General features: G+C 36.9%; 1 protein-coding gene across 1 annotated transcript; it reads right to left on the bottom strand.

Annotated features, from left to right (window-relative positions):
- Positions 1-4,819: 4,819 nt before the first annotated feature.
- LOC140229725 (uncharacterized) lies at positions 4,820-26,761 on the bottom strand. Its single transcript, XM_072309964.1, has 13 exons — positions 26,758-26,761; positions 25,087-25,302; positions 23,798-24,064; positions 22,903-23,007; positions 22,180-22,254; positions 21,262-21,378; positions 18,693-18,908; positions 16,265-16,561; positions 15,447-15,698; positions 13,268-13,492; positions 11,542-11,625; positions 11,163-11,221; positions 4,820-4,992 (listed from the first exon to the last, which is right to left on the bottom strand). Exons 1-13 carry the CDS (start codon positions 26,759-26,761, stop codon positions 4,963-4,965), a joined length of 1,947 nt encoding a protein of 648 aa, XP_072166065.1. The 3' UTR covers positions 4,820-4,962.
- Positions 26,762-26,892: the final 131 nt, after the last annotated feature.

Here is a 26,892-nt window from a genome sequence, read left to right as displayed (position 1 = left end):
AAGTCGAAGTTGATGGCCCTGTCAATGTCAGTGTCAGTATGTATGTCCCTGTCGTTGTGTCTGCATTAGCGTTAATTCTCTCTTCTCGCTTTCTCTCTTTATTTTTCTTTATCTCAAAGTCTTTTTTCCTTGACTTAAGACTTTCCTTCCCTATTAATTAAACGTCTCCATTTCTTTTCTGTTTCCGCGCTCCATAGTCCGTATCTTTTACAGACTTCCTTTCTTCCGATTTGTTTCATTAATCTTCATTTCTCACTCCTATTTACATGATTTTCAAACCTTCAACTTCTCCCCCACCACCTTTCCACTTCACATTTCTCCTCCAAGCAATGTCCGAACCTTTTACTTGATTAATTTTCACTATATTCTCCCTTACGAATCTCTCTGTCCCCTTTTCTCCCCGTCTCCTGGACTACTGGTGCAAGTTCAACTTCCAGCTCTCTGCTGCCCCTCGATTGTCACTATTTGCCTTCCTTACATTCTCCCTATGTCGTTTCCCTCCTCAGCTCTACTCATTCTAGGCTTTCCTTTTGTCAAGCCCCGATTCCTACAAGAACTACTACACATGATGCTACCGCAAAAATTTCTCCCTCGTTGATCAGATTTCGTAATATTGTCTTGTGATCCTATCAATCTAATTCTTATATCTCAAACTTGATCTCAGTTTGAATTTTGTAGTCAGGGGCCATTCTGAAGAGAGAAAAGACTCATACTATCAGGGGGTATAATGTTGCGACACTAAACCATCTATTTCTTATTTACGTCACAATAAACTAGACTGTCTTTAACACCTCGAGGTTTTGTGAATCGAAATTAGGATCGACAAATACAACACGGAGAACATAAAATTGAAGACGTGTACGATGTTTGACTTTCTTGCGGTAATCTGTAATATTTTCTAAACATTTACAAACACATTGAAACGTGCAAATATTAAGAACTGTTGATTACATAAGGCATATACATGCATAACTAAAAAGAAAGGTCATGACTATGCTGTATAACGTTCTCGCACCATTCATGATATGTTATTGACTATGATTTGCTGGTAATTATCTTCTGAGTGCATTGTGGATAATCTACAACGCATTCCAAATATGAAAAGATTCCGTTGGATGCAGGTTTGTACATTCCAAATACATCATCAAATAATGGAATTAAGCTAGAAACCATAAACACGTACTCATTTCCTGTTATTTCCCAAACTAGTTTTTGTATACATGTACTACTTACATCTTTTTTATAATATTTTCTGAATTATACTACTGTTAATATACTTCACCGTATTTTATATAATTTTGTTTGTACTGAGAATTTCAAGCAGGGTTCATGTGTGAAGCATTTCCCTTATCCGAGATGGATAACACATTTAGTTCAGTTTATGTCATTTTAGCATAGAACCTGCTTCAGCCAATGGCTCTATACCTTGTCCGTGCCCATATACATCATATTATACCATTACAAAAATATCATTACAGACAAAACCAAAAATACAGTACATTGATTAAAATACAAAATAAAATACTAAACTTTTACTCTTTCCTATCCCCCTCCATTTATAACAAAATACTGAATATTCAAATGATATATATCTTCATTCATCAAGTGTTTTATATGTTAACACCATTTCAGTCTAACATTTAAACACTCATCTGAAATCCAGCAAAGGTTGTATAAGGTCTTAACAATTTTAAATTCCGACATATATTTCACAAACAATAATACGCATTCTTTAAATACACAATATTTTCACAAACTCATCAGGCATCATTTCGTCGATAATCTCCTACATAACAAATGAAACATGCTTATCTTTCCGAACTGAAAATTTGCCAATCTTCAGACACTCGAATACTGCTCGACTACCATGTGGAAATGAAAAGGAATGATGGATAGTATTAAAAAAAAAATTGCATGAGCGCATATAACCCTAAATGTTCACATGTTTTGCAATGCTTATTTTGGCACCTCGGTTGAGCACCTTTTCCAAACATTCAGGACGAACTGCTATGTAGAATAAAGGAAAGTTTTAACATTAACTACTCTTGTAAACACACGTGTATACCTCAAAACACCCAGTACATTAAATGCATTCTAAACTCTAACGCTCTACCCATTGCCGGAGCCCCTCTCCCCCCACCCCCCCCCCCCCCCGCCAAACTTGATATAATTCACAAACATGTCATTTATATATATATATATATATATATATATATATATATATATATATACGAGGGGCGACTGAAAAGTTTTGAGCCTAACATAGAAAGGATTAAGATATGAAGGCCAAATTTGGTCCATGAAGTCTTCAATCCTACCAACCAAATTCCTTGGTCATAACAATTTTTATCCTTATTTTACTGGTTCTTGAACTTTCTGTATTAGGTGATTCATAGAAAATGGGCAAAATGATCACAAAAGGTGTCTTGTTTCACCAGAACAATGCTCCAACGCATTCATTAGCGGTTGCAATGGCAACCATTCATGGCTGTGGGTTCCAACTAGTTCCGCACCCACCGTATATTCTCCAGATCTAGCCCCATCTGACTTTCACCTCTTTCCGAACCTCAAAAAAAGATTTGCTGGACAACGCTTCACCACTGATGAGGAGGTCATTGATGCTGTTGACTACTACCTGGAGGACCAACCAAAGAACTTCTACTGCAGCGGCATAGAGGCACTACGTCACCGCTGGAGGAAGTGTGTGGACTCACAAGGGGACTATGTAGAAAAATAGAGCAATAAAGTACTTCTGCCTCTTACTATCTCTTGAAGGCTCGAAACTTTTCAGTCGCCCCTCGTATATATATATATGAGATTAAAACCTAAAATGGCATTAAAACGCTTTATCCTGGCGAGGAAAGCGCACGTTTTAGAACAAGACACCAAACAGGTTAGTCATCGCATTCTTCATCAGCGACCAGGATGCGATGTGATGTTAGATTAAAAATCCGTTTCTGAAGCAGAACATACACACAAGAGTATACGTCTGCTCCTGGTCCTTATATATATATATAAGAACAGTTACCGAAGTAGAGTGGTAATGCATTTCACTCCAACAGTGCTATTCATTCAGACCAAATTTTCTACGAATACATTCGTCTTCCTCAGGGTCGACAATGACAATTCTGAAAGTGAACAAAACATACGTGGTAACCATAAATTATGAATGTTTATACGGCAACACTCGTGTGGTATCTAAGAAAAGGCAAAGTGCGCTCGTGCACTTGCAGTGCGCATGTTGATATATACAGTAAACCTCGGATAAGTCGACGTCGAGTGAGTCGAAAATCACTTAACTCGAAGCAAAATAAAAAGTCCCGATTTTTCCCTATGTATTTTCTCTAAGAAATATTTGGATAAGCCGAAGTACGAGAGTCGAATTTCGGCTGTGTCGAAGTAAAACATTCAGTCCCTTTTGTACGAAATACACGTATTTTACATCACTTGAGCCGAAGAAGATTTCTCTGGCATTCTCATTACATTAGAGGAGAACAAAAAAAAAAAAAAAAAAAAAAAATCGGCATGTCGCAGAACCCCGTCCCTGACCTGCTGCAGGTAAGCATGCACACTCACCGTACCGCTCCACACGCATGTCGAATACATACACATGTATACATGTATACACACAGCAAATCCATACTTTATCCATGTCAAGCCAGAACTCCTTGGTCAACTCTCGCGAGAGTCCAAGTTCACGTAAGTCGACGCATTTTTGTCAGTCCCGAGAGCTTCGACTCATGCGAGGTTTACTGTATATTATATATACAGTATATATATATATATATTCTCTAAAAAAAAAAATCGAGTGAAAATGTTCACTCTAAAAAGAGTGAATACAAAAAAGAGTGAATTTCGAGTGAAATTGGAGTGAATTTTGAGTGAAAATGCTCATTTTCACTCATTTTGGAGTGACGTCAGGGATCACTCCAAAATCTTCGAGTGATCCCTGACGTCACTCCAAAATGAGTGAAAATGAGCATTTTCACTCAAAATTCACTCCAATTTCACTCGAAATTCACTCTTTTTTGTATTCACTCTTTTTAGAGTGAAAATTTTCACTCGATTTTTTTTTAGAGAGTATATATATATACAATTTGTGATAGAAAGACTATATTCATACACAGCGTAAAAAGATGTACATCAAAGATGTACAAGCTCAGTTCACTTCCTTAAATTCGTAGAAGAAATAATGCATTATCAGCGTTCTTTACAATCGCATATCGTAATAGTATAATTCCGCAGTATAATGTGCAGTTTAATGTCCCGTCACTGTACAGGCATGCTAACCTGGAACCATTCTGAAGCAAATAATTTTCACTCAACAATAGATATACTCTTAAATGAATACCACAAGAATCATCCTTCAGCATTTCCACCGATCAGTTACTAGCCATTCCCTTTAAAAGCAATACAATTTCACCGCAGTAAAGTTCTTGCCAGATGTATACTAAGTCCAAGACTAGTGATATCCATATCTTCCTTTCACCTTGTGTACGGGGATTCACATCAACATACGATATCAAGGCTGTGTGTAGCTGAATCTGAAGGTGCGAAAGCAGCTTCTCCATTCGGAAGGGTTCCTCTTCTAAAGACCTCCTTGAACCAAGGCAACAGTTACGCCTTTGCGTGCAAGATTAATCTCATGTCCATAGGTACGTGTGTGAAATTTGTGCATAGAAAAGGTTAAGAAACATCGACAAGTAACAAGATGCTAAAAGTCTTGTTTCAGGGGTGACAATCAAAACACGTCTTCACATTGGCGTGTGGGTATGAGACATAGCAACTTTCCACATTTCCACCATTCCACGTGATGCTAGTTGAGGTGTCAGGGATGAGTGTTGTCAATGAAGTTCATATCAAGACTTTTCTCATTTTCATTTTTTTAACCCTCTACGTTCCACCGAAGGAGCGAGACACGAAGACCAGAAGACTGTTCATATCCCAGACGTGACTGTCAAGTTATTTCGAAGCTATGGAGGCATCTACATGCTGGATTGTGCCAAAGAGAGGCAGCGAGAAAGACAAAGATTCAAGTTAATATTTATCCACTTTACTTCAATTGAATTGTCAATGTCATGACGATAATTCTTCGCTCATTTTGATTTGATCGATTTGTTTTATTTCTGCATTTGTTTATAAAGTCTATAAAACATAACAATTTCCAGTACTATAAGATATTATATTCAACACAAGAGGAATAGAACTAATACAGTCATAATATACCAATAATGAAATGTTGCATAGGTGAATCATACAAAAACAACCGGAAAAGTCATTATTCAATCGATTTAATACATACAAAATGCAGGGGACCGTCAACTTAAGCTGAAACTTGAGTTTAAAGTGAAAACTAATTTCTAGTAAGGGCTTGAGAACCCGTCTGGCACCATTTCATATTTGCTTGCAATATATCGAAAGAGTCTACAAATAAACTTACCTGGCTGACGTGGTTTGCCGGAATGATGAGTCGTTTTGGAGTATTTTGAGAAAAATAATAAAAGTCGGTAGACCGACTTTTATTCCAGAAGGCTCCAGACTAACTCGGTCTCAGGGAAAACTCGACCCTATTTCAGACAATTTACACACAGTTCGTGATCGCCATGTTCATCAGTACTCTATAATACTACGGGTACCAAACGAGGCCTTACTGAGCAGACAGGAAAGTGCGTGCTAATCCTGTACAAAACAAATGGACAGCGCGCGGTCCTCAAGCCTACTAGTATACGCACATCACCTCAGTTGCTGAGACGCGCGGTCTTTGAAGTTTTTGTTGTTGTTTATCAATTGTCTTTGATTGTTTTTAGAGGTGCTTGAGAGGCGCACACTAATTTTGCAAGCGCGCCAAAGAGGTTTTTGATGCGCGTGTTGTAACAACTCGGACCATTACTGCGAGTAGCCAGAACGCTACATTGTAGTTTATACAGGCCGCTCCCGTATGCATAGTACAGTACAATCCAGAGGGAAAACCAGTGCAACTCATCCCGCCGTCAAGCAAAGCGAGGCCGAGTTATCCCCGAGTCCGAGTCTAGCCTGACCCCTTTCGGGTAAGTTCCGAGACTGAATGTTTTTGGTTAATATTTCCCATTTTCGTCCTTACCCATCGAATATCTTGTTATTACAGCGTTATTCCGCACATTTCCTAGGCATACGTTCACATTTTCGAGCAAAATTTGACATCTTTTGCAGGCATACCAGAACTTTGTTTGGGCTTTAAGGGCGGCCTCACAAAAACAAGGACAGTTTTTTTTTCTCTCTTTACACTCTGTGTGCTTGACCAAAGCGTCACTCAGTGATGGGTGACAGTGTGTCTCTTGGGTGTGATGCTTTTGTGTGTGTAATGTGTGAGTGTGTGTGTGTCTGTGTGTGTGTGTGTGTCTAGCAGCACGGTATGGTAAGAAGAGATTGTCACACACGAAAAAATCTCATGCTGCCCCATCGCCCTTATAAAAAAGTACCATGGTTTTACCATAGTACTTTTACTATGGTAATACCATAGTATTACCATAGGATGGTAAATTGACAGATGAAGGCAGTACATTTACCATGGATTTACCATGGTAAAAATACCATGGTAATACCATAGTATTACCATGTATTACCATGGTTTTACCATAGTACTTTTACAATGGTAATACCATAGTATTACCATAGGATGGTAAATTGACAGATGAAGGCAGTACATTTACCATGGATTTACCATGGTAAAAATACCATGGTAATACCATAGTATTACCATGTATTACCATGGTTTTACCATAGTACTTTTACAATGGTAATACCATAGTATTACCATAGGATGGTAAATTGACAGATGAAGGCAGTACATTTACCATGGATTTACCATGGTAAAAATACCATGGTAATACCATAGTATTACCATGGTTGTACCACGGTAGTACCATTCATTACCATGGTACTTCCATGCCATGAGTACCATTCTTTCATGGTAGCACTTCCACGGTAGTTCGACGGTAGTACCACGGTAGTACCGCGGTAGTACCACGGTAGTACCACGGTACATCCATGGTAGTACCACGGTAGTACCACGGTACATCCACGGTACTACCGCAGTACTTCCACGGTACTACCACGGTAGTACCACGGTACATCCACGGTAGTACCACGGTACTTCCACGGTAGTACCATGGTACATCTCACGGTACTACCACGGTACATCCACGGTAGTACCACGGTTCTTCCATGGTGGTACCACGGTCCTTCCATGCTAGTACCACAGTACTTCAAGTATCACATAGTATCACATCATCCACAGAACTACACTAGTATACTACTAGCACAAAATAATACTTTAAGTTCAACCCACTCACCTCATATCTTATCATATATGCTTTGCATGGCTAATTGTGGTAGCTTGAGAAATGCTCATTATAAGCAATAATCTATGCCATTGCACGTCTGCATGACCTTGTGGAGTCATGGAGATAGTATATGAAGTAATATGATTTAGTGGGTTTGGTGCTGTTGTATTTCGATGTACTATGAGATACCTAGCAAGTATTAAATGAGTGTGTGATGTCAGATGAAACGTAACCAAAAGTATTGATCACTGACTTCAATAAATTCACACACACACACACCATTCACATGAATGTTTTCTCAGTGCAGCTCAAAGTAAAAAAAAAAAAAAACAACTAAAATCCAAGGACTCCACATGCCCATTCACCCCACACTTTTGATCACGGGATTCACAGGTAGATTTCTAGGCTTTACACTAAATGTTACACCACGCAATTAAACGAAGGCTTTGGTACTGGTCGGTATACTGTTCAAGATATCTGGCTTAAACCATTTTTATTTATGAGGCATCAGCCATCAAAAATAAATCCAGAGAAAACACAGCGTGTCTACAGTTAGTTCTTAAATTGTGGTTGACAAGTAAGCTGTAGCTCTGTTTATATAGCGGAAGGCCGCCGCTTAACCTTAAAACTGGTTGACAAATATACAGCTGTGGCACTGTTTATATAGCGGAAGGCCGCCGCTTAAACTGTAACATTAACGTACATATGTTCTAATCACAATGGCCGACAAAACTGAGACTAAAACAGTATAGACTAACGTTAGATAGCCTATCCTATACCAGGATACAGACTGTAGGCCCTACACTACAGTACGCACGTTAACCAGCAGGGACTGTTACTTTTTCTAGTATAGTAGTACAGCTTAACTACAGGCACTGTTTATATAGCGGGAGGCCGCCGCTGTTTACAAACATGGATTGTAGTACATGGTTGTACCAAGTATAAATCTAAGACCTAATAATAAAAGCTACCTGCTAGGATAGTCCAGCACTAGCGCGGTAGTCGATATGTCGGTAGCAGTCCCGTCGACAGTTAGATCTGACAGTAACACAGCCACAGGCGCTAGAAATCATCCGTAAAATCTTGGAAGAAAACTCTGACCGCTGACGATAAAACTAGGAGGGTGGTATTCACTGTTCACTGATGTTCACTGCCGTGCTGGGCGCCCGCGTCGTCGAAAGAAACAGCTTGAAACCAAGAAGGGACCCTGCTGTGCACGAGTACTGCAATGATGGCAGGTTCAGACGTCAGTGTAGGGACCAATGCGAGGTTAGCTCCCTATACGCCACGGAGATAGCCTAGCCTGATGTGATACTGCATACTACTGTCAATGTCCAATCAGAAGTCTACACAGTGCGTAGGCTAGGGCGATGTACGACTGATAAAAAAAACCTTGGTAGATTCTAGCAGTAATCTAGCGTCACAGGAGTGCCTGCTATTCCGGGGTTGGAATTATCCAAAAATAATGCTCAGTCCAAAATATGAATCCACCACCAGAATCAGTATATAAATTAGGCAACTGTGCAGAACACAACTGAGGTCTACGTAGACCGATCGAGTAGGCCTAGGTGACCTACAGTGAAGTAGCTAATCTCAAAGTCAATAAAAACTCATCACTGACAGTATCGTGTGCCCGAGTCACAAGCACGTGCCAGATCTATTAAAGCAGAATAGAGACGCACTGGTGATCACTCTATGAAAGTTGCAGCAGGACTGACTAAATTTTGGGGCCTGCTGCATGTACCCTGCAAGCGCAAGCGCAGCTCTCAATGGCCACAAAGGCAAAACTATTTTGATTGGCTAAAGAATACTGAATATATTACGTAACTTAAAATAATTGGCTGTCATAAAGATAATTATTCATTATTACCTCATTTGCATAAAAACCAGACATCACATGACATTGCAGACAGGAAGTGACCTGGGCATCCAGGGTACGTCTAGCCTGCAATGCCTGTACAATGTATACACACAAATAAGCATCCATCTACGGTAGATGTTGAAAAGCTATGTACACTTGTAACTGTGTGTGTGTGTGTTAGAAAAAACCTACAGCAGTGTAATCCTTCGAGTTGCGCGCATTTCAACTATTTGAAGTAAAACAGGGCCTGACACAATCACTTGCACACTTTCCCGGGGCTAGTAAAATCTTATATCGGGCAAGTGAACAAATTAAAATGAAGAAATTCACTTACCCATAGGCAAGTAAAATGTAATAAAAAAATGAGGAAAAATGTGGAAATCTTTAGGCTGTTTAATGCCTAATTCATAGTTTTTGCAAACTACAGAATCACTTGTATAACAATATTCCAATGCTATGAAAGGCCAAGCTTAAGTGATTAGATTATTAAAGAGGAAATTATCATTTTCAATGTTTTTGACTTTCTTGGGGCAATTGTACAGTCAACTTTGCAAGATTATGGTAGCAGTACCATATGCCAGTCAAACAAGTACCATAAGGTACCATGAAAGTACCATAGAGAACTGTGAAAGTACCACAAAGTGCAATGAAAATGTCCAAGAGTACCATGGAGTACTATGAAAGTATCACAGAGAACCATGAAAGTACTATGGAGAACCAGGAAAGTATCACGTGTGAGGATGGCACTCTGTTCAGTATAACATCAACCATATAATAAATATTGTAATTTCATTGTAATACCGTAACATCTATGGTACATTCATGGTAGTACTATGGTACATTATGGTACTTCTATATTTTCAAATAGTACTTTCCTATTCCGTACGGTACTTCTGTGGCAGTACTATGGTAGTACTATGGTACAAATGAATTTACCATGGTTACTATGGTAATACCATGGTAATACCATAGTAATACCATGGTACTTAATGGTACTTTTTTACAAGGGCGGACTCAACATTGGACAGTTCGCTAGAGGACAAGTTCATCTTTTTACGCATGTGGATTGCATGAATGCAGAGTATCAGCAGCACACATTAGTGAAAGTTTGTGAAAAATCGAACAATCCATTTGAAAGTTATGACGTTTAAAGTTTCTTCGTAGTCGCTGTTGTATGTGAAAACTACTGCAGTTTAATGATGTCACTTGAGGAGAAAGATATAAGGGGAATATACAGAGAGTTACAACAAAAACAAAAACATATATATATACGTGTATAATCGGTATTTTTTTTTTAAAAATAAGGTGAATATTCCCTTGTCTTGTCAATGACATACCTGTACTTATGTTAAAGGGTAAAATCATTCAACATGACTTCTAAACGAGGAATGTCGAGCGATGCTTCATTATGGGAGAAAAGTAAAAAGAAGATATGTTTAATATTCTGAGTTGTGTTGTCTTCATATCATACGCATATGACATCACAAGCTGTAGTAGTTTTCTCTTCCAGCAATGGCAGGACTAAAATTCAAAATTCATAACTTTTCACGGACTGTCCGATTCTCTTCAATCTTTCACTGGCGTCTCTTCTACTATTGCTGCATGTTCTCGATCTACATGTTATTATTATTATTATCATATTTATTAGTAGTAGTAGCATTATTATTATTATTATTATTATTATTATTATTATTATTATCATTATTATTCATAAAGGTTAATCTTGCCACGCCTGATTCTGTGACTATGTGCATAGGGTGGATGTAAGTTAGCGGTATACTAAGAAGCGATTATCAAGTACAATTTGAAATAGCAAACACTCTTAGAAATATAGGTTCATCTTTGCACCTTCATCAGTGTCATACTGGGAGCACCTTTAAAGGGGATCCCATTGTGACTGAATCCGAACTGTGACTGAAGCGGGATCTATTCTTCCTAGAGTGTTCAACAGAAGACAAAATGCGCAGCTGCAAACGTACCTGTTGCTCCGTCGGACTTGAACTGTTCGTTAGTTGTGTAACCTTGCCATGCTTGATTCCTGGTTTTACAAAAGAATACATCAATGTACACAAAACGGTTACTTTCAGTTCATTTAAATTCTTTTTAGTTCACCCTTTTTTTTTTGACAAGCACTGCTTTGATCCATATAAATGCAATGCAAAAACTTGAGGTTTCTTTTCAAAATGTATTTTGTGCGTATTGTAGGACCCCTTGTCAGAGCAGTTCCGAGTGAGCTTTAAAGGGATATACCCAGCTAAAGGAAAAGTAATAAATAAAAGGATAAATGCAACCAACTTTTTCACGTCTAGTTATACTTACGTTGACCAGCTACGAAACACAGTGAATAGATGGGCTTACCTGTCATGATTTCGTTCGCCAAGTTGATGAATCCGGCATCGTACACTTTATCGCTCAATTTCTTGTGCATTCTTTTGCGAAATTCTAGTATTAAAAAGAAATCAGGGCAAATACACGTGTATTACTATTGAATTGAACCTTGTCATTCATTGTGCCCGTTTCCTTATGCGTGACCAATACTCTAATCACCGCTATGACTCAGACAATAAATCCAGAAAAGAAAAATAAAGTCCATAATCGTCAAACCTTCCCTTAATACTTTTGTAGTACAAAATTGACCTCATTAAACTGGTGCATTTCATACGACGGGGAGTGTCACATAATGTGTATTGGTGTTTACTCCTTTTAGCGCGTTTTGTTCTTATACGAAGTCATTTGGCTTTGCATGGATGGATGCAAACATGCCGATGACGGGAAGCCATTAGTTTGTTTCAATTTGATGGATGAAACGCAACTGAAACTCAACTGAAATACATTACAAGCCCACCAAGCTGCGTGGTAAGACCTAATTGCAGTGTGGAGGATTTCGTTAAAGGCCCCGTCCCACTAGAGCGAATGACCAACGAATGACCAACAATTTCAAGACGCATATCATTTGTGTTGATACTACATGAGCTCTTAACATGTTTCACGTTCTCTCATTTGTTCTTATTCAAATGGATTCTCAAGGATACGCTGCGCCCGATTTTTTTTTAACATGTCCAACATTTGGAGAATATCGCTACGAATTCCTCCGAATAGGCAATGCATACAAGAACGTCACACATTTTACGAACTTTTCTAAAGGGGTGCAAACGTGTCTTCAAATGCTGGAATTCATCGGGCATTCGTTAAGCATTCGCTCTAAAGTGCCAGGCCTTGTTAACCAAGGACTTATTAAACGAAAAAGACGAAATAAGTGTAATTATGTCGTTAATTTTACCTACTACCACTTTATGACAATGAGAAAATGATGTGACCTCACTAAACAACAGTGCCTTCTATTGCCACTCCTCAACCCAGTAACGAACTCGTTCATAGAAATGTTTAAAAACGTTAACACACTTTGAGATCATTCAGCTAGCAATGTCGAGATCGGCTGAATGAGAGTTTAATACTCAAATATTGTAATTATTGCATGGTTTTCGTCATGCTTTAAATAACATACACACACAGACACACACAGACACACACACACACACACACACACAAGAATAATACGGGAGTAAAAGTTCACTTCTCGTGTGTTTTTTTTTCTTTCTTTTTTTACATTGACCGAGAATAAGATTTAGATCGTGACTTTTCAAAACCTACCAAAAAATACTGCCGCTGAGGTCCCTATTCAATCACAGCACTACATTAGTAACTATAGTTGACCCTATTGCAGCATCAAAAACGTTTGTGTCATCGTCTCTCACAGTCGATTACTAAATTTCTAATATCATCACAAGTTCGCAGATATATATATTTTTTTACTTGTATTGTTTGTTGTGATTGAAATTGGACACTTCAAAGCATGAACAACATGAAGACAATTGTGCGCTAGCCAGAGTCCGGATTACACAGAAATCCAGATAAGTGAGATGGCTGTATACTCTGATGTCGCACTGCAGTGGATTGAACGTCATGTAAAAGGATGCATGTCCCTGCAAAGTTTCAAGCCAAGGGTCATACACACAATAACAGTTGCCGTCAACCAACACCTGCACGTTTTGACAAGTGGCCTTTCCAATCAAAAACCTTTTACCTTGTTCGGACTCAGGTGCAAGCTTGTTTAATAAATTTCGAGAGTTTTCCTTGCCCTGCTCAACCCATTTCACCAGCAGTTCAAGGACGTCATTGTCAGATTGTCGGTCGGACTGCTCTGTGTCAATATCCAAAACTTTGCACAGCCTGATGGCTTCACTCGTGGGAATGTGACGCGCCAGTTCAGTGAGAACCTCTCTACTCGGGACGCAGTCTCTGTATTGGCCTAGTAACAGACATTGACAACAAATTTCGTTTGTCAAAGGATAAGTGAACATGTCAAAGGATTCATTATGTCGTACAGTCATATGAAAAACAAATCAGTATCGTGTTACTATTTACGTAATATAACTCTTGCTACGAGACTAGCTTACTAAAGGACAAGTTCACCTTCATAAACATAAGGATTGAGAGAATGCAACAATATTAGTAGAACACATCAGTGAAAGTTTGAGGAAAATTGGACAATCGATGCAAAAGTTATGAATTTTTAAAATTTTTGTGTTGGAACCGCTGGATGAGGAGACTACTACAGCTTGTGAGTCATATGCGTACAACAGTATAAAGAAAATGTAAAAGAATATTCAACATATTTTCACTTTTTTCGCACAATAAAAGAGCTCTTGACTTAAGCCTCTTTCTAAAAGCAGGGGGAATAATATTACCCATAACATTTGTCGGAAACGAGTCAGGGGAATGTATACTTTTTTTCAAAAGATGGCATTTTGTGAAATTCTCTTTATATTTTCCTTATATTGTTGTACGCACGTGACATCTAAGTTATTCATACACTGGAGTAGTCTTCTCATCCAGCGGTTACTGCACAAAAACTTCAAAAATTCATAACTTTTGAACGGATTGTCTGATTTTCCTCAAACTTTCAATGATGTGTTCTACTAATATTGCTACATTCTCTCAATCCTTATGTTTATGAAGGTGAACTTGTCCTTTAACAGAAACATCTGAATTTCCGGTTATTGTTGTATTGTCTCTTCCCTTCTATATGAGATATCTTAATATCAAAGCGCTCAATTGACTAGACTGCAACTTATCGGACTTACAGTAAAGGAAAAAAAGATCTTGCCAGAATACAATTGAAATTCCATGCTTCAAATATGAGATGCAACTATTTCCACCGAGATTGTATTTACTTAAGTTCTGAATCATTTCAAACCAATGCTAGTTTAATGCATAGCAAACAGAAATATGTCAGTAATTTGTTTCGTTTTGCATTCCCTGCCTTGTAATAAGAGGGTATCCAACCCCCCGTTGGACTTAGTAGACTGATATTCAACAGACATATTTGTAGAGGTTTCGTTAAGATAAATATTGATGGAATGATATAGTATTTGTTGCACTCTGAAAATACAATGAAGTGATGATATCATTGCCTTTCAAATACCCACTGTTATGTTCAGAGAAATGTACACTGAAAACCATAATAGTAGTACCTGAGTGCAACTACCGGAAGCCCTTCACTTTTGTCACCCAGCCACTCTATGTTTTTTTAACACAACACCAGCATTTCGTATTTTCTTTGATTTCCTTTCAAAAACCATATCAAGAAAGGTGATCATGTAACAAAAATAATTATTTGTGTCAGTCAGTGGAAAACACGTGAGGCTATGACAAAAGCACCTTAACTAGCGTACATGGTTGCCCTTAATGACAATGTTTTATGAATAATGAAAAAAATAACTTTTTTATTAATAATTTTTGATAAAACTGAAGCTTTTGACGATTTAGTTCAGTTTAATTACGGAAAACAATTTAGCACGGAGAGTAGCCTATTTTCAGGGTTTGCTTTCAGGGAAACGTACAAAAGAAGAATACATTTTTTTGTTTGTTTCTTGTTCTTTTTTTCTTTTTTCTTTTTTTCTTTTTTTCTTTTTTTTTTCTTTTTTTTTTTGGGGGGGGGGGGGTTGCTCTGGGGGCATATGTGAGAATTACAATTAGGAGATCCATTCTCCCAAGTCAGGATGTCGGTATATCAACATTCTACATGAATGTCACCGGCCCACATTTTTAATCCATTGATATTCCATCTGTGATGCAGCTATGTCTTTCTACACTGACTGATGTAGGTAAATGTAGGCTCTACACGTGGGATTCATTATAATTCATCGCAATGTATCAGATTTAATATATATATATCGATATCCTAGGTAGGTCTATATTACCCGTTAGGATTCCCATGGCAACAGGCTTATGTCCAGCGTCATACATGATATCAGCCAAGGTGGTACGATGGTTGCAGTCTGGTGGACACATCATCTTCCTCCACTTTGTCAGCATCTTCATGTTCTCTTGGATCTTGTCTCCTGTACGAGTTTGGGCCTCAGTATGATCCTCAATGCAAAGCATTCGGGCTAGCACGGCTGGTTCGATTCGTGTTGCCACGACCATCAGATCGCTGGTACTCACGTCGAAATCTAAAATGTCACAGATAATAAGGGGTAATTCGGTCATAATGTTTCCTTACGAATATGCCATGTTTCAGAGTGTTAAATTTGATATTGGATAGAAGCTTTCCAGGTTGTATGTCCCACTGGAAACGTCAAGAAACTGAACATGTTCGAAGAATAAATTTAATATCTCCATCATAGTACATGAAATCTTACGGTAATAGGCGTCAAACCTGATTGTAAAAAAATGAAATAAAATAAATGATAGATTATCAAACACCATATCACTAAAAAATATGTCCCTCCATTATTTGTATATAATGTACACTATAATATAGTGTTAAGGTTTACTATTATTATAGTAAGCTTGATTGCGTCTGTACAACCCTAATGAGGGTGTAAAGAAGATGATAAACGAAGAAAAAAGTCTGAAAGCTTGGAAGGAAACCAGGTTGATCTAGCTACGTCTATGTCCTTTTTATGCTTTTTATTCTCTCATTGAATACTACACACACACACATACAAGGAGGAGCTACGCTGATTCTGTAGACAGTCGGAACCCCTTCTTTCACCGTATACATTGAGACACTTACCAAAGTAAAATGTTCGGGCTATTTGTTTGTAATCGCACTTTCTCAGTAGTATGGGAATCGCTGTCCTAGTGTGATTCACATTTGTTTTATCCTCTCCACACTGTTGTCTTATAACTTCAGCTGTTCCTTTGTTACTTCCTTCTAAAGATTGATTGACTTGGAATTGGCTTAACCGGTGAGTGCTGTATCCCAGAGCTCGGGCGAATGGGTAGACGTCTCTCATGAGTAGGCGCATGGCCAGTCGGGGAATCTCAGCTTTGAAGACTGCGTTGTATCTTTTCTCCGCAAGAAGCTCCTCTGTGAACAGCCGAACATGACAAACAATTCATTCTCAAATCGGTATGTGTGTGATGGTCGAAAAAGGACATTACATCGTTTGCACAGTATCATGGAAATCCACAGGCATCACGCCTTTCAGCCTGTTACATTGACCACTTGCGTGAAAAAGTTACGCAACTATGTGTGTCCCTTTATAGAAGATTTACAAAATAGTGGCTATCAATACGAAATGAAAAATTGGAAGAACAAAATCTACAGCAGTGAATATCAAACACACACACACACACACACACACACACTCACACATACGCACACACAAGTTCTGATGTGGATTCCCAAGTGAGCAATATGATGAGGTGTCTTTGTTCGCAATTCATTAACTTGGAGAAGAGATTCCTTTGAGAGAAAAGCGGTGCAGTTTTATTTGCGGAACTTATAAGCGTCTTGTTACCAAAATATATATTTTTAATGGCTAAAATTTGTCTCCTTCCTCTTATATCCCCCTTCTAGAGGTCATTTTTAAGTAAATGTATTCACACAAAAAAATATAAAGACACGCTATCTATCACGGAAGGTGTGTTTGTTTTATGTCAGTATCCATGGAAATTACTTTGTGAAATGTTAAGAAGCCTACAATTCGGAGAGGAATTCAAAATGTAGCTCATGAAATTCGGTGCTATAATGGCTGGGATATCTCAAAACAAAGTGAAACACAGCGATCCTGATAAAACGTGTTATGGGTCCCACCTTTTATTGGGATAGCTTTGTTTTAGATATTTCAACAATTTGAAAACTAATTTTCTTCAAATCAACTTTGAATTCAGAATTATATGCTCTTTCATATCTCTTGAGGGATTTCTCATAAAAAAAAAGAAAAAAAAAACTCACCATCAGAAAATGGAAGAAACCTCAAACAAAATCTCAACCAAAACTGAACCATCACTATAATGATGATAAAACAATTTAACATAATATGACATTACAAGCTTACAATCATAGATTGGTAAAAACAGAAATAGAGACCATAAAACAGATATATTATATTATATTATATATATATATATATATATATATATATATATATATATGAACAGTTTGTTCTCAAAACCCGATAAGTCCATATTTGCCGAATGGAGATATTTGCGCTTAAAGGTCAAGAAAAATGAAGAGAATGATAAGAACAATAAGAATAATTGTTGCTTCTTTTGACCATAACTTCAAAAAATGTACCTTTGCATGTAGTGACCAATATATTATTATCAATCGCAATCAATCAATCCCAAACAATCCAAATCAAACCCAATCAATCGCAATAGCAAACCAGGGAGCGTTTTATTGTTTTATTATTGCATTTCCATCATGAAGTACAGTATGCTTGTGTCCACGATGGCGTGTGTTGTACCATAGTCTCATTTCCCCCTTTTTACTCTTTTTCTTTCTTTTTTTTTTCTTTCTAAGTTAATTTCATGTCAGTTGACATTGTTTTGTTTTTTTTTGTACGTATTTTTCGAGGGTCCCATACCCTATACAAGCTTTGCTTTTTACTGGGACCCTCCATTTTCAATCTAATCTTTGTATTAGGTATATGTATATACCTTAGAAAGGAAATTCTGTTGTTACTCGTGACCACTTGTACGTTTTCTTTGAAATTGTTACAAATATGTTCTGTAAATGTATTGTATATACATTTTTCTGTTTATTCAACGGAAATGGAAATAAAATTGAATAAAATTGAATTGAATTGAATTGAATCATTTAAAAGGTATTAATTTGTACTTTATGACAGAGACCGTACTTAAAAATCTTCAAAAATGGACTTATCGGTTTTTTGCGAACAAACTCTTCATATATCATATATATATGAGTACATATCATATGAATCAAGTTCCTTGCCTTAAAGCAACTGAATGACGCTTATATAACTGCAAAATATTGCAGATACGATTTGACTTTAATAAGTAAATGCACTATCACTTAACCGCCATACACTCTTTTAAAACATGGGTAGACCTTGATGCTTCATATTGATATTTCATATTTGCTTTTATTCATATTACTATAGAACTTTGTGACATTAGACGAATAATTGAGGAAGCTATATGACAAAAATACAAAAATCATAGAATGCAAGATAAAAAGATAATTTCACCGTATGTAGGATTCATCTTTCGCAGAACTTCTCTGATCTTCCACCTTTTGCCTTCCTTCATTTTTTCATCCTTCACCTTTTCAAGAGCGCGAACCATGTCCATATCATTGATACGCTGTGGAATATCCAGTTTGAACTCTTGTGCGATACTTTGCAGCGCCTCCGGGTCGGCATACTTTCTGATGAGTTGGATTTCGTCAATGGTTATACTGCTAACTACATGTGAAAAGAAAGGGGAATAAACCATATTCCTTATCGCATCATTCATCTCATACGCATAGGGGTGACTTGTTTTTCTTCGCTATAGTCGTTGTCATTCAGTTGATGAATATGGTTTTATGACATAATTCACCAGACTGGGGAGCTTCAGTAGGAGAAGGTGAGACTGCACGACATTTTTACCGATATCATTTTCATAATTTAAGATCGCATAGTAAGGAACAAATTGATTACCGGATAATCTGCTTCTAGATCTATACATTTCTATATTTAGTATGGTGTCCTTCGAATTGTGCCACACATGATTCTACTTTTGTATACACTATCATTTTCTGATAATCGAATTTAAATACAACTATCGTGCTCTCGCATCGTGAAGTGCAAAATGTTCTCTGCGAAATATCTCAGCAAAGACAATTGTGCCTTCTAAGAACGCGCGCGAACGCACCAAAATGACCAGATATTTTCTTCAAATTCATGAAATTCTTCCGTCGAGATGCTTTCATTGCAACTGATTGACAAATTAACCTGCACACCCGCTCGAGTATGTACGCCCATGATTTGTTATCATGACTACTACTAAAACACTGATCAATTCAGTGCTTATTTACGTCGATGCAGCCAATTTGTCATTCAGTTGCAATAAGAATTATCTGTCAACACAAACTTCAAATGACTTATGAGGTAAAGGCACAAAGATGATTAAATCAACAGATAATCTGTATTTCTTTTATTCAATTTAGTAGTTTGGGAATGTATAAGACAAATTCAAGAACTGAATGATTATAATCTACAGTGCTCCTGATGGAAGGAATCAATTCAATGTTGCTTCTTCGTCTCATTTCATTTGAATTTGGGTCGACAGAAAGGTTTCACTCATGCGTAAGGCTTCCTTCTTCATTGACTTACAAGTTGATAGCCCATCAAATTACCTGTCATATTTATCTATGGTTAATAACGCATTAACATTTAGCCACAAATTCTATAAGAAATATAATAATACATGAAAATGAGTTCACTTTCTCCTTTTCTTTGTTTGCTGAGTGTATTTGTAAATCTCTTTCTGTCCGTTATTGTACACATTCTTACGCATGAGTGAAAACCTTATTTTTTCACACCCAAGGCCTAGAAATAAAATTACAACGATGAACAAGCTGTCATCCATGCGTAAATACTCTTCCATGTAACAATAAGAACAAAACACAAATTTTCGACAATAAAAACAATGAAATAATTTGCAAAAATATACCTACAATCTTTAGAATATTTTTGACACCCAAAAGATCAAATTAAGGTGAAAATAGTGGAGGAAAATAAAAACCTTTCTGTCGACCAAAATTCAAATGAAATGAAAGTAAGAAGAAGCAATGATTATATTGAATTGATTCCTTCCATTAGGAGCACTGTAGATTACATTCAGTTCTTACATTTTTCTCAAATTCCCAAAATACTAAATTAAATAAAAGAAATACAAATCATATGTTGATTTTATCATCTTTGTGCTCTCACTACATAAGTCATTTGAAGTTTGTGTTGACAGAAAATTCTTTCTGCAACTGATTGACAAATTGGTTGCCTCGACGTAAATGAGCACTGAATTGATCAGTGTTTTAATAGTAGTGATGATAACAAATCGTATGCGCACAGACTCGAGGGGGAAGCAGGGCAATTTGTTAATCAGTTACAATGAAAGCATCTCGACGGAAGAATTTCATGAATTTGAAGAAAATTTTTAGTTTCCCCTTGTAAGTATCCCATTTTGATTTTGATTGAGTGTAGAAGGAGATAAAGAGAACGAAAACTAATTGTTGCTATTCCATTGATGTCTGTCGTTGTATTTAATTGGTCTTTTGTTATCAATGTTATCTTAAAGTGCATTTGAAAGAGAAGGAAAATATGTCAATTTTTGCAATTTTTACTTTTCTGCTTTGGAGGACAAAACAAATGTGTTTATTTATGCGTAAATTTTTCTTTGCATTGACCTGCTAGCTTCATAGCCAGTTAGATTTTCTTTAATGTGGTATACAATGCAAACATTGATTTTCATCATTAAAAATATGAAATCGAAAAAGTGTGTGTTTTTTTTTTTCTGACAGTATTTTCGTCGTGCATCGAGGGTAATGTCATCGGCTAATGAATCTAAATTGATGAATGGCCAGGCAAACAATTAAATAATCTTTTCTACACAATTACATGATCAAGGAGGCATCCCAATCGACTGTTTACAACAAAAGACTTGACTTTCATTTGTTTAGTATCTTTTTCTGGGGATGAACTATATCCAACAAAACTGTGAATGGTAAATATACACACGTACACGTCCCCCCCCCTCCCCTGGAATATTATGTACAGTTTTCTCCTTTCAACTTGTCTGTGCTCTCGTTTCGCCCTGCATCATATTTCCTTGAGCCAGATGATTCCTCAGTTTTCTCAGTCTCTTGATCTTCTGTTGTGGCTATCAGTGGGGCTATGGATGTAAAAGCATAAGCGAAAAGTGAAAGGAACGAAAATAAAAGACACATTCTGTAATTTCCTTTTTATTCAATAATTTGTGTCTTTTTAACTGAGGCAAATCATGTAAATGAAGATAAAGCTTAACTGACAAAAAATACAAAACAAAACATGGGTTAACTTAACTGCGTTAAAAAGAAATTCGTGTATTTCAAATATATTCGTATCTCTTTGTAATCAGTCATCTTCAAGGAGCTATTACTGTGTCTGGTGTATTGAGAGTTTAAAATGCTCTCCTTATCCTTGCATAAAAGGTTTATTAATCTAAGAACTCCCATAATAAGTTTAAAAAACAACAAAAACAACAGCAAAACAAACTGGATAATCTATATAATGACAACCTGCATAACACGACAACCTCTTATTAGAAACCAAAAACAATATATATATATATACATATATATATACATATATATATGTGAATATTATTATTATATATATATGTATAATTATTCTTCTTCTTTCCATCTACATTCGTGTTAAGATCAACGGCAACAGTCTCTTCTTCAACAAAAAACACAAAGCAAATTGGCATATAAATATTTGGTTACGAAAATGAATCATGCATGCCCCGAAATATATCTAACAAAAGAAATACTCGATTACGAGTATTCCTATTATCATAATCATCATGCCTATTTGATACTGAAAACGTATTTGCCGATGACATAAACAACTTCGGATATCAATCTTGAAGTGAAATAATCGGTATAGCACTACTGTATTAACTTGTTATTACATGCCAAAGCAAACTCACTTTTTTCAGACGTCCTATCCTCTTTTTCATTTGCAGCATTTTCGTCTTTTTTGGTGAAGAATACCCTGGCTTCACCTAAGAGACCCAGTGAAAGAGAGAGGGGGAGGAATAGGGAGAGAGAGAGAGAGAGGGGGGAGAATAAAAACCGTATAATGATACAATACATTTTATTATCTTTCTCATATCCCTATTGCTTTCCCTGCTTTATTTGCCATCATTACGACAATTGTCGATATCTGTATTATAGGTCAATTTCTACAAAATATGAAAGACAAGACTGGAAGTTTTTGAAATCACAGAAAACCTCTTTCGATAATCCAAAACCAACTCAGGAAAGATAACGAGCTTCTACAAAACATATTCTGTTTTGGTTGCGGCTCTTCCACTGGTTCATTTGTGGCATTTTTCCCGTCAGCTGTAGAATCCTTGATATCACCTGAAAATGCCAACAAACCTAACTCAGCCACCCTTGTTTGCTCTCGTGTATGCCTGATCTACCGAACGACACAGGGGGCCGAGGAATATTTATTGGGGGATGCGATGTGCCATTTTGAAGATTTACTTTAAATCTAAAGATTATATCATCTTGAGCAATCACCATGAGCCATCGTATATATTGCAAGTACGTCGCTCTCGATGTTCCGGTCTTCTAATAGGAGAACTCACCACAAAGGATAGCGCAAAACTGAATAGACGGACAAGTGTAAGAGGAGGATTGCTCACCTTTTTTTATTAACCGTCCTGACGGTCTCCCTTGCTCAATGTCGTTAGATTCATTAGGCTCCTTCTTGTAGTAAACATCGAACTGCTCTCTTCTGATGCAAACGTCTATTAGAAACCGAAATAAGAATGGAAAAATTAAATCATTTACTTCTGCAGTTTTTGTTAATGTATCATTATTATTATTATTATTATTATTTTGCAATTTGCAAGCACAAAATATGGGTCATTTGACGTCGGCTGACATTAATGCGACATGTGAGCTCCACAGCTGTTTGTAGAGCCTAGTGAGAGCCATTGATCCTAGTCGCACTGTTATACAAATCATGATAAAAATGAATTGTTGGTAGGCCTTTGCATTGTATACGCAAACACACACATAATCGCATATATGTATAATATTCGAATTGATGAAATGTTCTCGTCGAGTTGTTTTCAGAGAAACTGCAACAGACAACGTCGATGTGGATAAACACTGAATTAATATCTCATCTACGTCGATGTATGGCCATTTGTTAATGATTTGCAATTAAAGCAGCTCAAGAAGATAATTTTATTAATTTGAATAATTACGCGCTACCCACTGCATACTCTCAGGATTAGAACTAGCACTGGTTTTCTTGCGGAAGCTCGTTGGTCATTGTTGGTCTGGAAAGGTGGATAAGATGCGTTTCCGGTGATCAGGAGGGCGTAGGTTTGAAGCCTGATCGAATATGTATGTCCATGAGCTCTTCTGTTAATGGCTACTACTATAAAACACTGCTCAATTCAGTGATTTGTACTTTGTTACTCATTTATATATATATATATATATATATATATATATATATATATATATATATATATTTATATATATTATATATATATATACGATATGCTTTAGATAGTGACATCATACCTGCAACGTCTTCGCGGTCACATCTTTCAGCAGTTACACGAAGTCTACATCTAATCTCGTAATTGCTGCATTCTTGGCTCGACACCCAGTCTTCCAGCAGCTTGTCTGTTCTAAACAACCACTCTAAGTTCTCCTTGTTCCTGTCGTCAATGTCTTTTGGCTTAATGCCTACATTTTCACCTAACAACTTGCAGTGCCTTTTAGTTATAGCCAGGGCAACCGCCTCAATGTCATCCCGACCGAGTGGCGTTTTGTTCTTTTCTGAAACTGAATTATGAGAAAATATGAAATACATCAATTTTCCATTAAATTTTGGATTGCTAATTAGCAATCTCAGGAAGCAACCTTGAGATTTGTTTTTTCGTCCATTCAGATTTCCATTTCTCCTGTAGACATTAATCAAAATATCTGTACGTAAAAAAAAATATCAGATAATGAGTTCGCATTCTGTAAACTCGTAAGGTATGCGTAAACGTGGCACAAATCTCGAGGCAGACTAATCGACATTATTTTCATGGTCTTCTAAATAAGCATGGTCATCTAAAAGATGTATTGTTTCATCGTTATGACAGTATGTCAGCAAAAACAGAAAAATAGATGTCTATCGCTTTCAGTGAAAATATCGTACTCCACTATTCTTCTTCCTGATTTATTTCGCTTACCATTTCTAATGCACTTTGATAATTGTCTTTCTGATCTACAGTATTTCTGTCATTTCCTCTTATCGAACCAAAGCTATATAAGGTTCCTGAAATAACTGCACGGATCATAAATAGGGATGAGAAAGCCTCCACAGCATTTTATACACCTCGTTGTAATTGTGAACAATGTCGCTGCCAATGTTTTGATTATGATTAGCTCCAAGGATAGAGGAACTGTATTCATACCATGGTACTGACGTTTCTGCCTTCTTCTTGCTAATATGTGTTCTTCTTATCGAACCAAAACAGAGGTTCATGAAAATAGTTCCGAACTATCGTCTAAAATGGTTTCCCTGTGAGAAAGCCTCTAAAATATTTTGTAAATCTCGTTGTTATTTTAAGCAGGTTCATCGCACTGTTTAGTCTCCAATGTTCCTGTGAAGAGGTAATTGCCACTGTTTGCAATTTGAGAAAATGTACACTTACTCTGGAAAAATGTCTTGGCAACTGCCTCACAACCAGCTTTTTCTACAACCAAGCAAAAAGCCACCTGGACATTCAAAGGTTTGCACCCTTCCTCTGCCATCTTTTGTAAATGTATGCCTTCTTCTACACGCGCATTACTCGTCGTCTCCGTCCCCACATTACCCTGCTGGTAACCATCTGCCCACTCATTCAGCTTCATAGAACACGTCTCCACCAACGCCCTTGTAATATCCCCTGCTTTGAGCTGATCCACTGGAGTTTTTATGTCTGGTCGAAGATGCTTCAGCAGCGCCTCCACTTGTTGAGGCTGTTTGCCGACACACCACAAAACATGACTAATGTCGTGAGGAGAGAGCTCGCAGTGCTTCTGGCGATAGTCTAAAAGGGAAAGATTTAGGAGAAAGTTTATTTGAAAATAAAGTAAGAAAAATGACGAATAAAGCATTTGATCAAAGTACAAACGTCTGCTAGAGAGGATGATCTTTCGACTTTTTGATCCACCTTTCAGATTACGTAACTTTCCGAAAAGAATGGAGAATGGAGGGAGGGGAAGTGCTTGGGGACTCAGGCTAAACCGTCCCTCTGTGTATTCCTTCACACCGGCAAGAAAACGTGTCGAATCTGTAGACTATTGGATAGCCTACAAATTAAGAAAGAATCGTCATATTTTGAATATGGTTTTCAAAAAAAAAAAAAAAAAAAAAAACAGAAACAGATCAAACTGCGAATTCTGGTCCCTGAGATTGTCCGGCCCTTTATAGTGGCTCACCTCTCGTTCTGCCACAAAAAAAAATAAACAATAAAGAAACTAACCGAACAACAGCAGCAATTTTACAGCCTATTCCTAAATCTTACTTATGCAAAACATTTCATAAAGGATAATTTCTAGGTTTTTTTTTTTCTGTCTCTCTCCCTCTCTCGCTCTCTCTCTTTATCCATCTATCTATCTATCTCTTTCGTGAGTTTTGGTTAATCGGCCTAACAAACACACGTTTTCAGAACGTCTCGTAAAACCTTCTTTTTTTAGGTTTAGTACGTCTTCATATAAAAAAGACGTTTTTAAAACGCACGTGCAACGTCAAAGTTGAGACATATAGCATCTACCGTAAAACACAGGTTTTTGGAAAACGTTTAAAAACGTTAATGGACGTAACAAAACCTTTTTTATTTATGTCTGCTAAGTCTTCGTCCTTTTTAAACGTCCACAAAATGATTTTATTAGGTCTGCTACCTCGACTTCGTCTTTGGTGGACGTTTAAAAAAAAAAAAAAAACATTATTTGGTCCTCTACGTGTTCGTCATTGGTTTCTTTATCATGACTATTTTTTAATGAATATTCAAATAAGAAAATTTGAAAACTAGTAAACATAGATAAAATACATTGAAATCTAAAGATTACTGCTGGGTTAAAACTTTCTGTGTTACAAATAAACTTACCTACCTTATTGTTCAGTTATTCACAATTGAGTATCTGAATATAAGAACGACCCAAGTCCATGGAAGAGCTTTTCGAGTAAACTTTAAAAAAAAAACTTCATATTTTTTTATTTGTCCAATAACATTCTATTTAACTGTGATGGGAAGGCAACATTATATATAAATATTAGAACATATATTACTATGACAATTAGCATTTAAATTAATTGTGGATATGTCATTTTGTGTGATGGACTTGGGTCGTTCTTTGAATCATAATGGACTTGGGTCGTTCTTTGAATCATATAAATGGTATTCTGCTATAGAGATGAGAGAAGGATGAGAGAGGGCGCTACAATATTAACGTAAAAATGACCCAAGTCCATCATTCTTATATTCATATAAGATTTAACTCACTCATTTCAGGTACTTCCGGGGGTAATCAGGATTTATCATTTATACACAAGATGAGTCCATACATAAGCTACAATTTCCCACGTCAAACTGAATTTGACCAAATATTGGACTTGGGTCGTTTTTATTTTCAGGTCT

Source organism: Diadema setosum, chromosome 6 (genome assembly GCF_964275005.1).
Source record: "Diadema setosum chromosome 6, eeDiaSeto1, whole genome shotgun sequence".
Lineage (NCBI taxonomy): Eukaryota > Metazoa > Echinodermata > Echinoidea > Diadematoida > Diadematidae > Diadema > Diadema setosum.
This window is presented reverse-complemented; position numbering and strand designations above follow the sequence as displayed.

Coding starts and splice junctions, on each gene's coding strand:
- LOC140229725 (XM_072309964.1), bottom strand. Junction 23,008..23,797: donor TGACCGCGAAGACGTTGCAG/GTATGATGTCAC, acceptor GGTTTCTAATAG/ACGTTTGCATCAGAAGAGAG. Junction 11,626..13,267: donor TGCACCTGAGTCCGAACAAG/GTAAAAGGTTTT, acceptor TTTTAATACTAG/AATTTCGCAAAAGAATGCAC.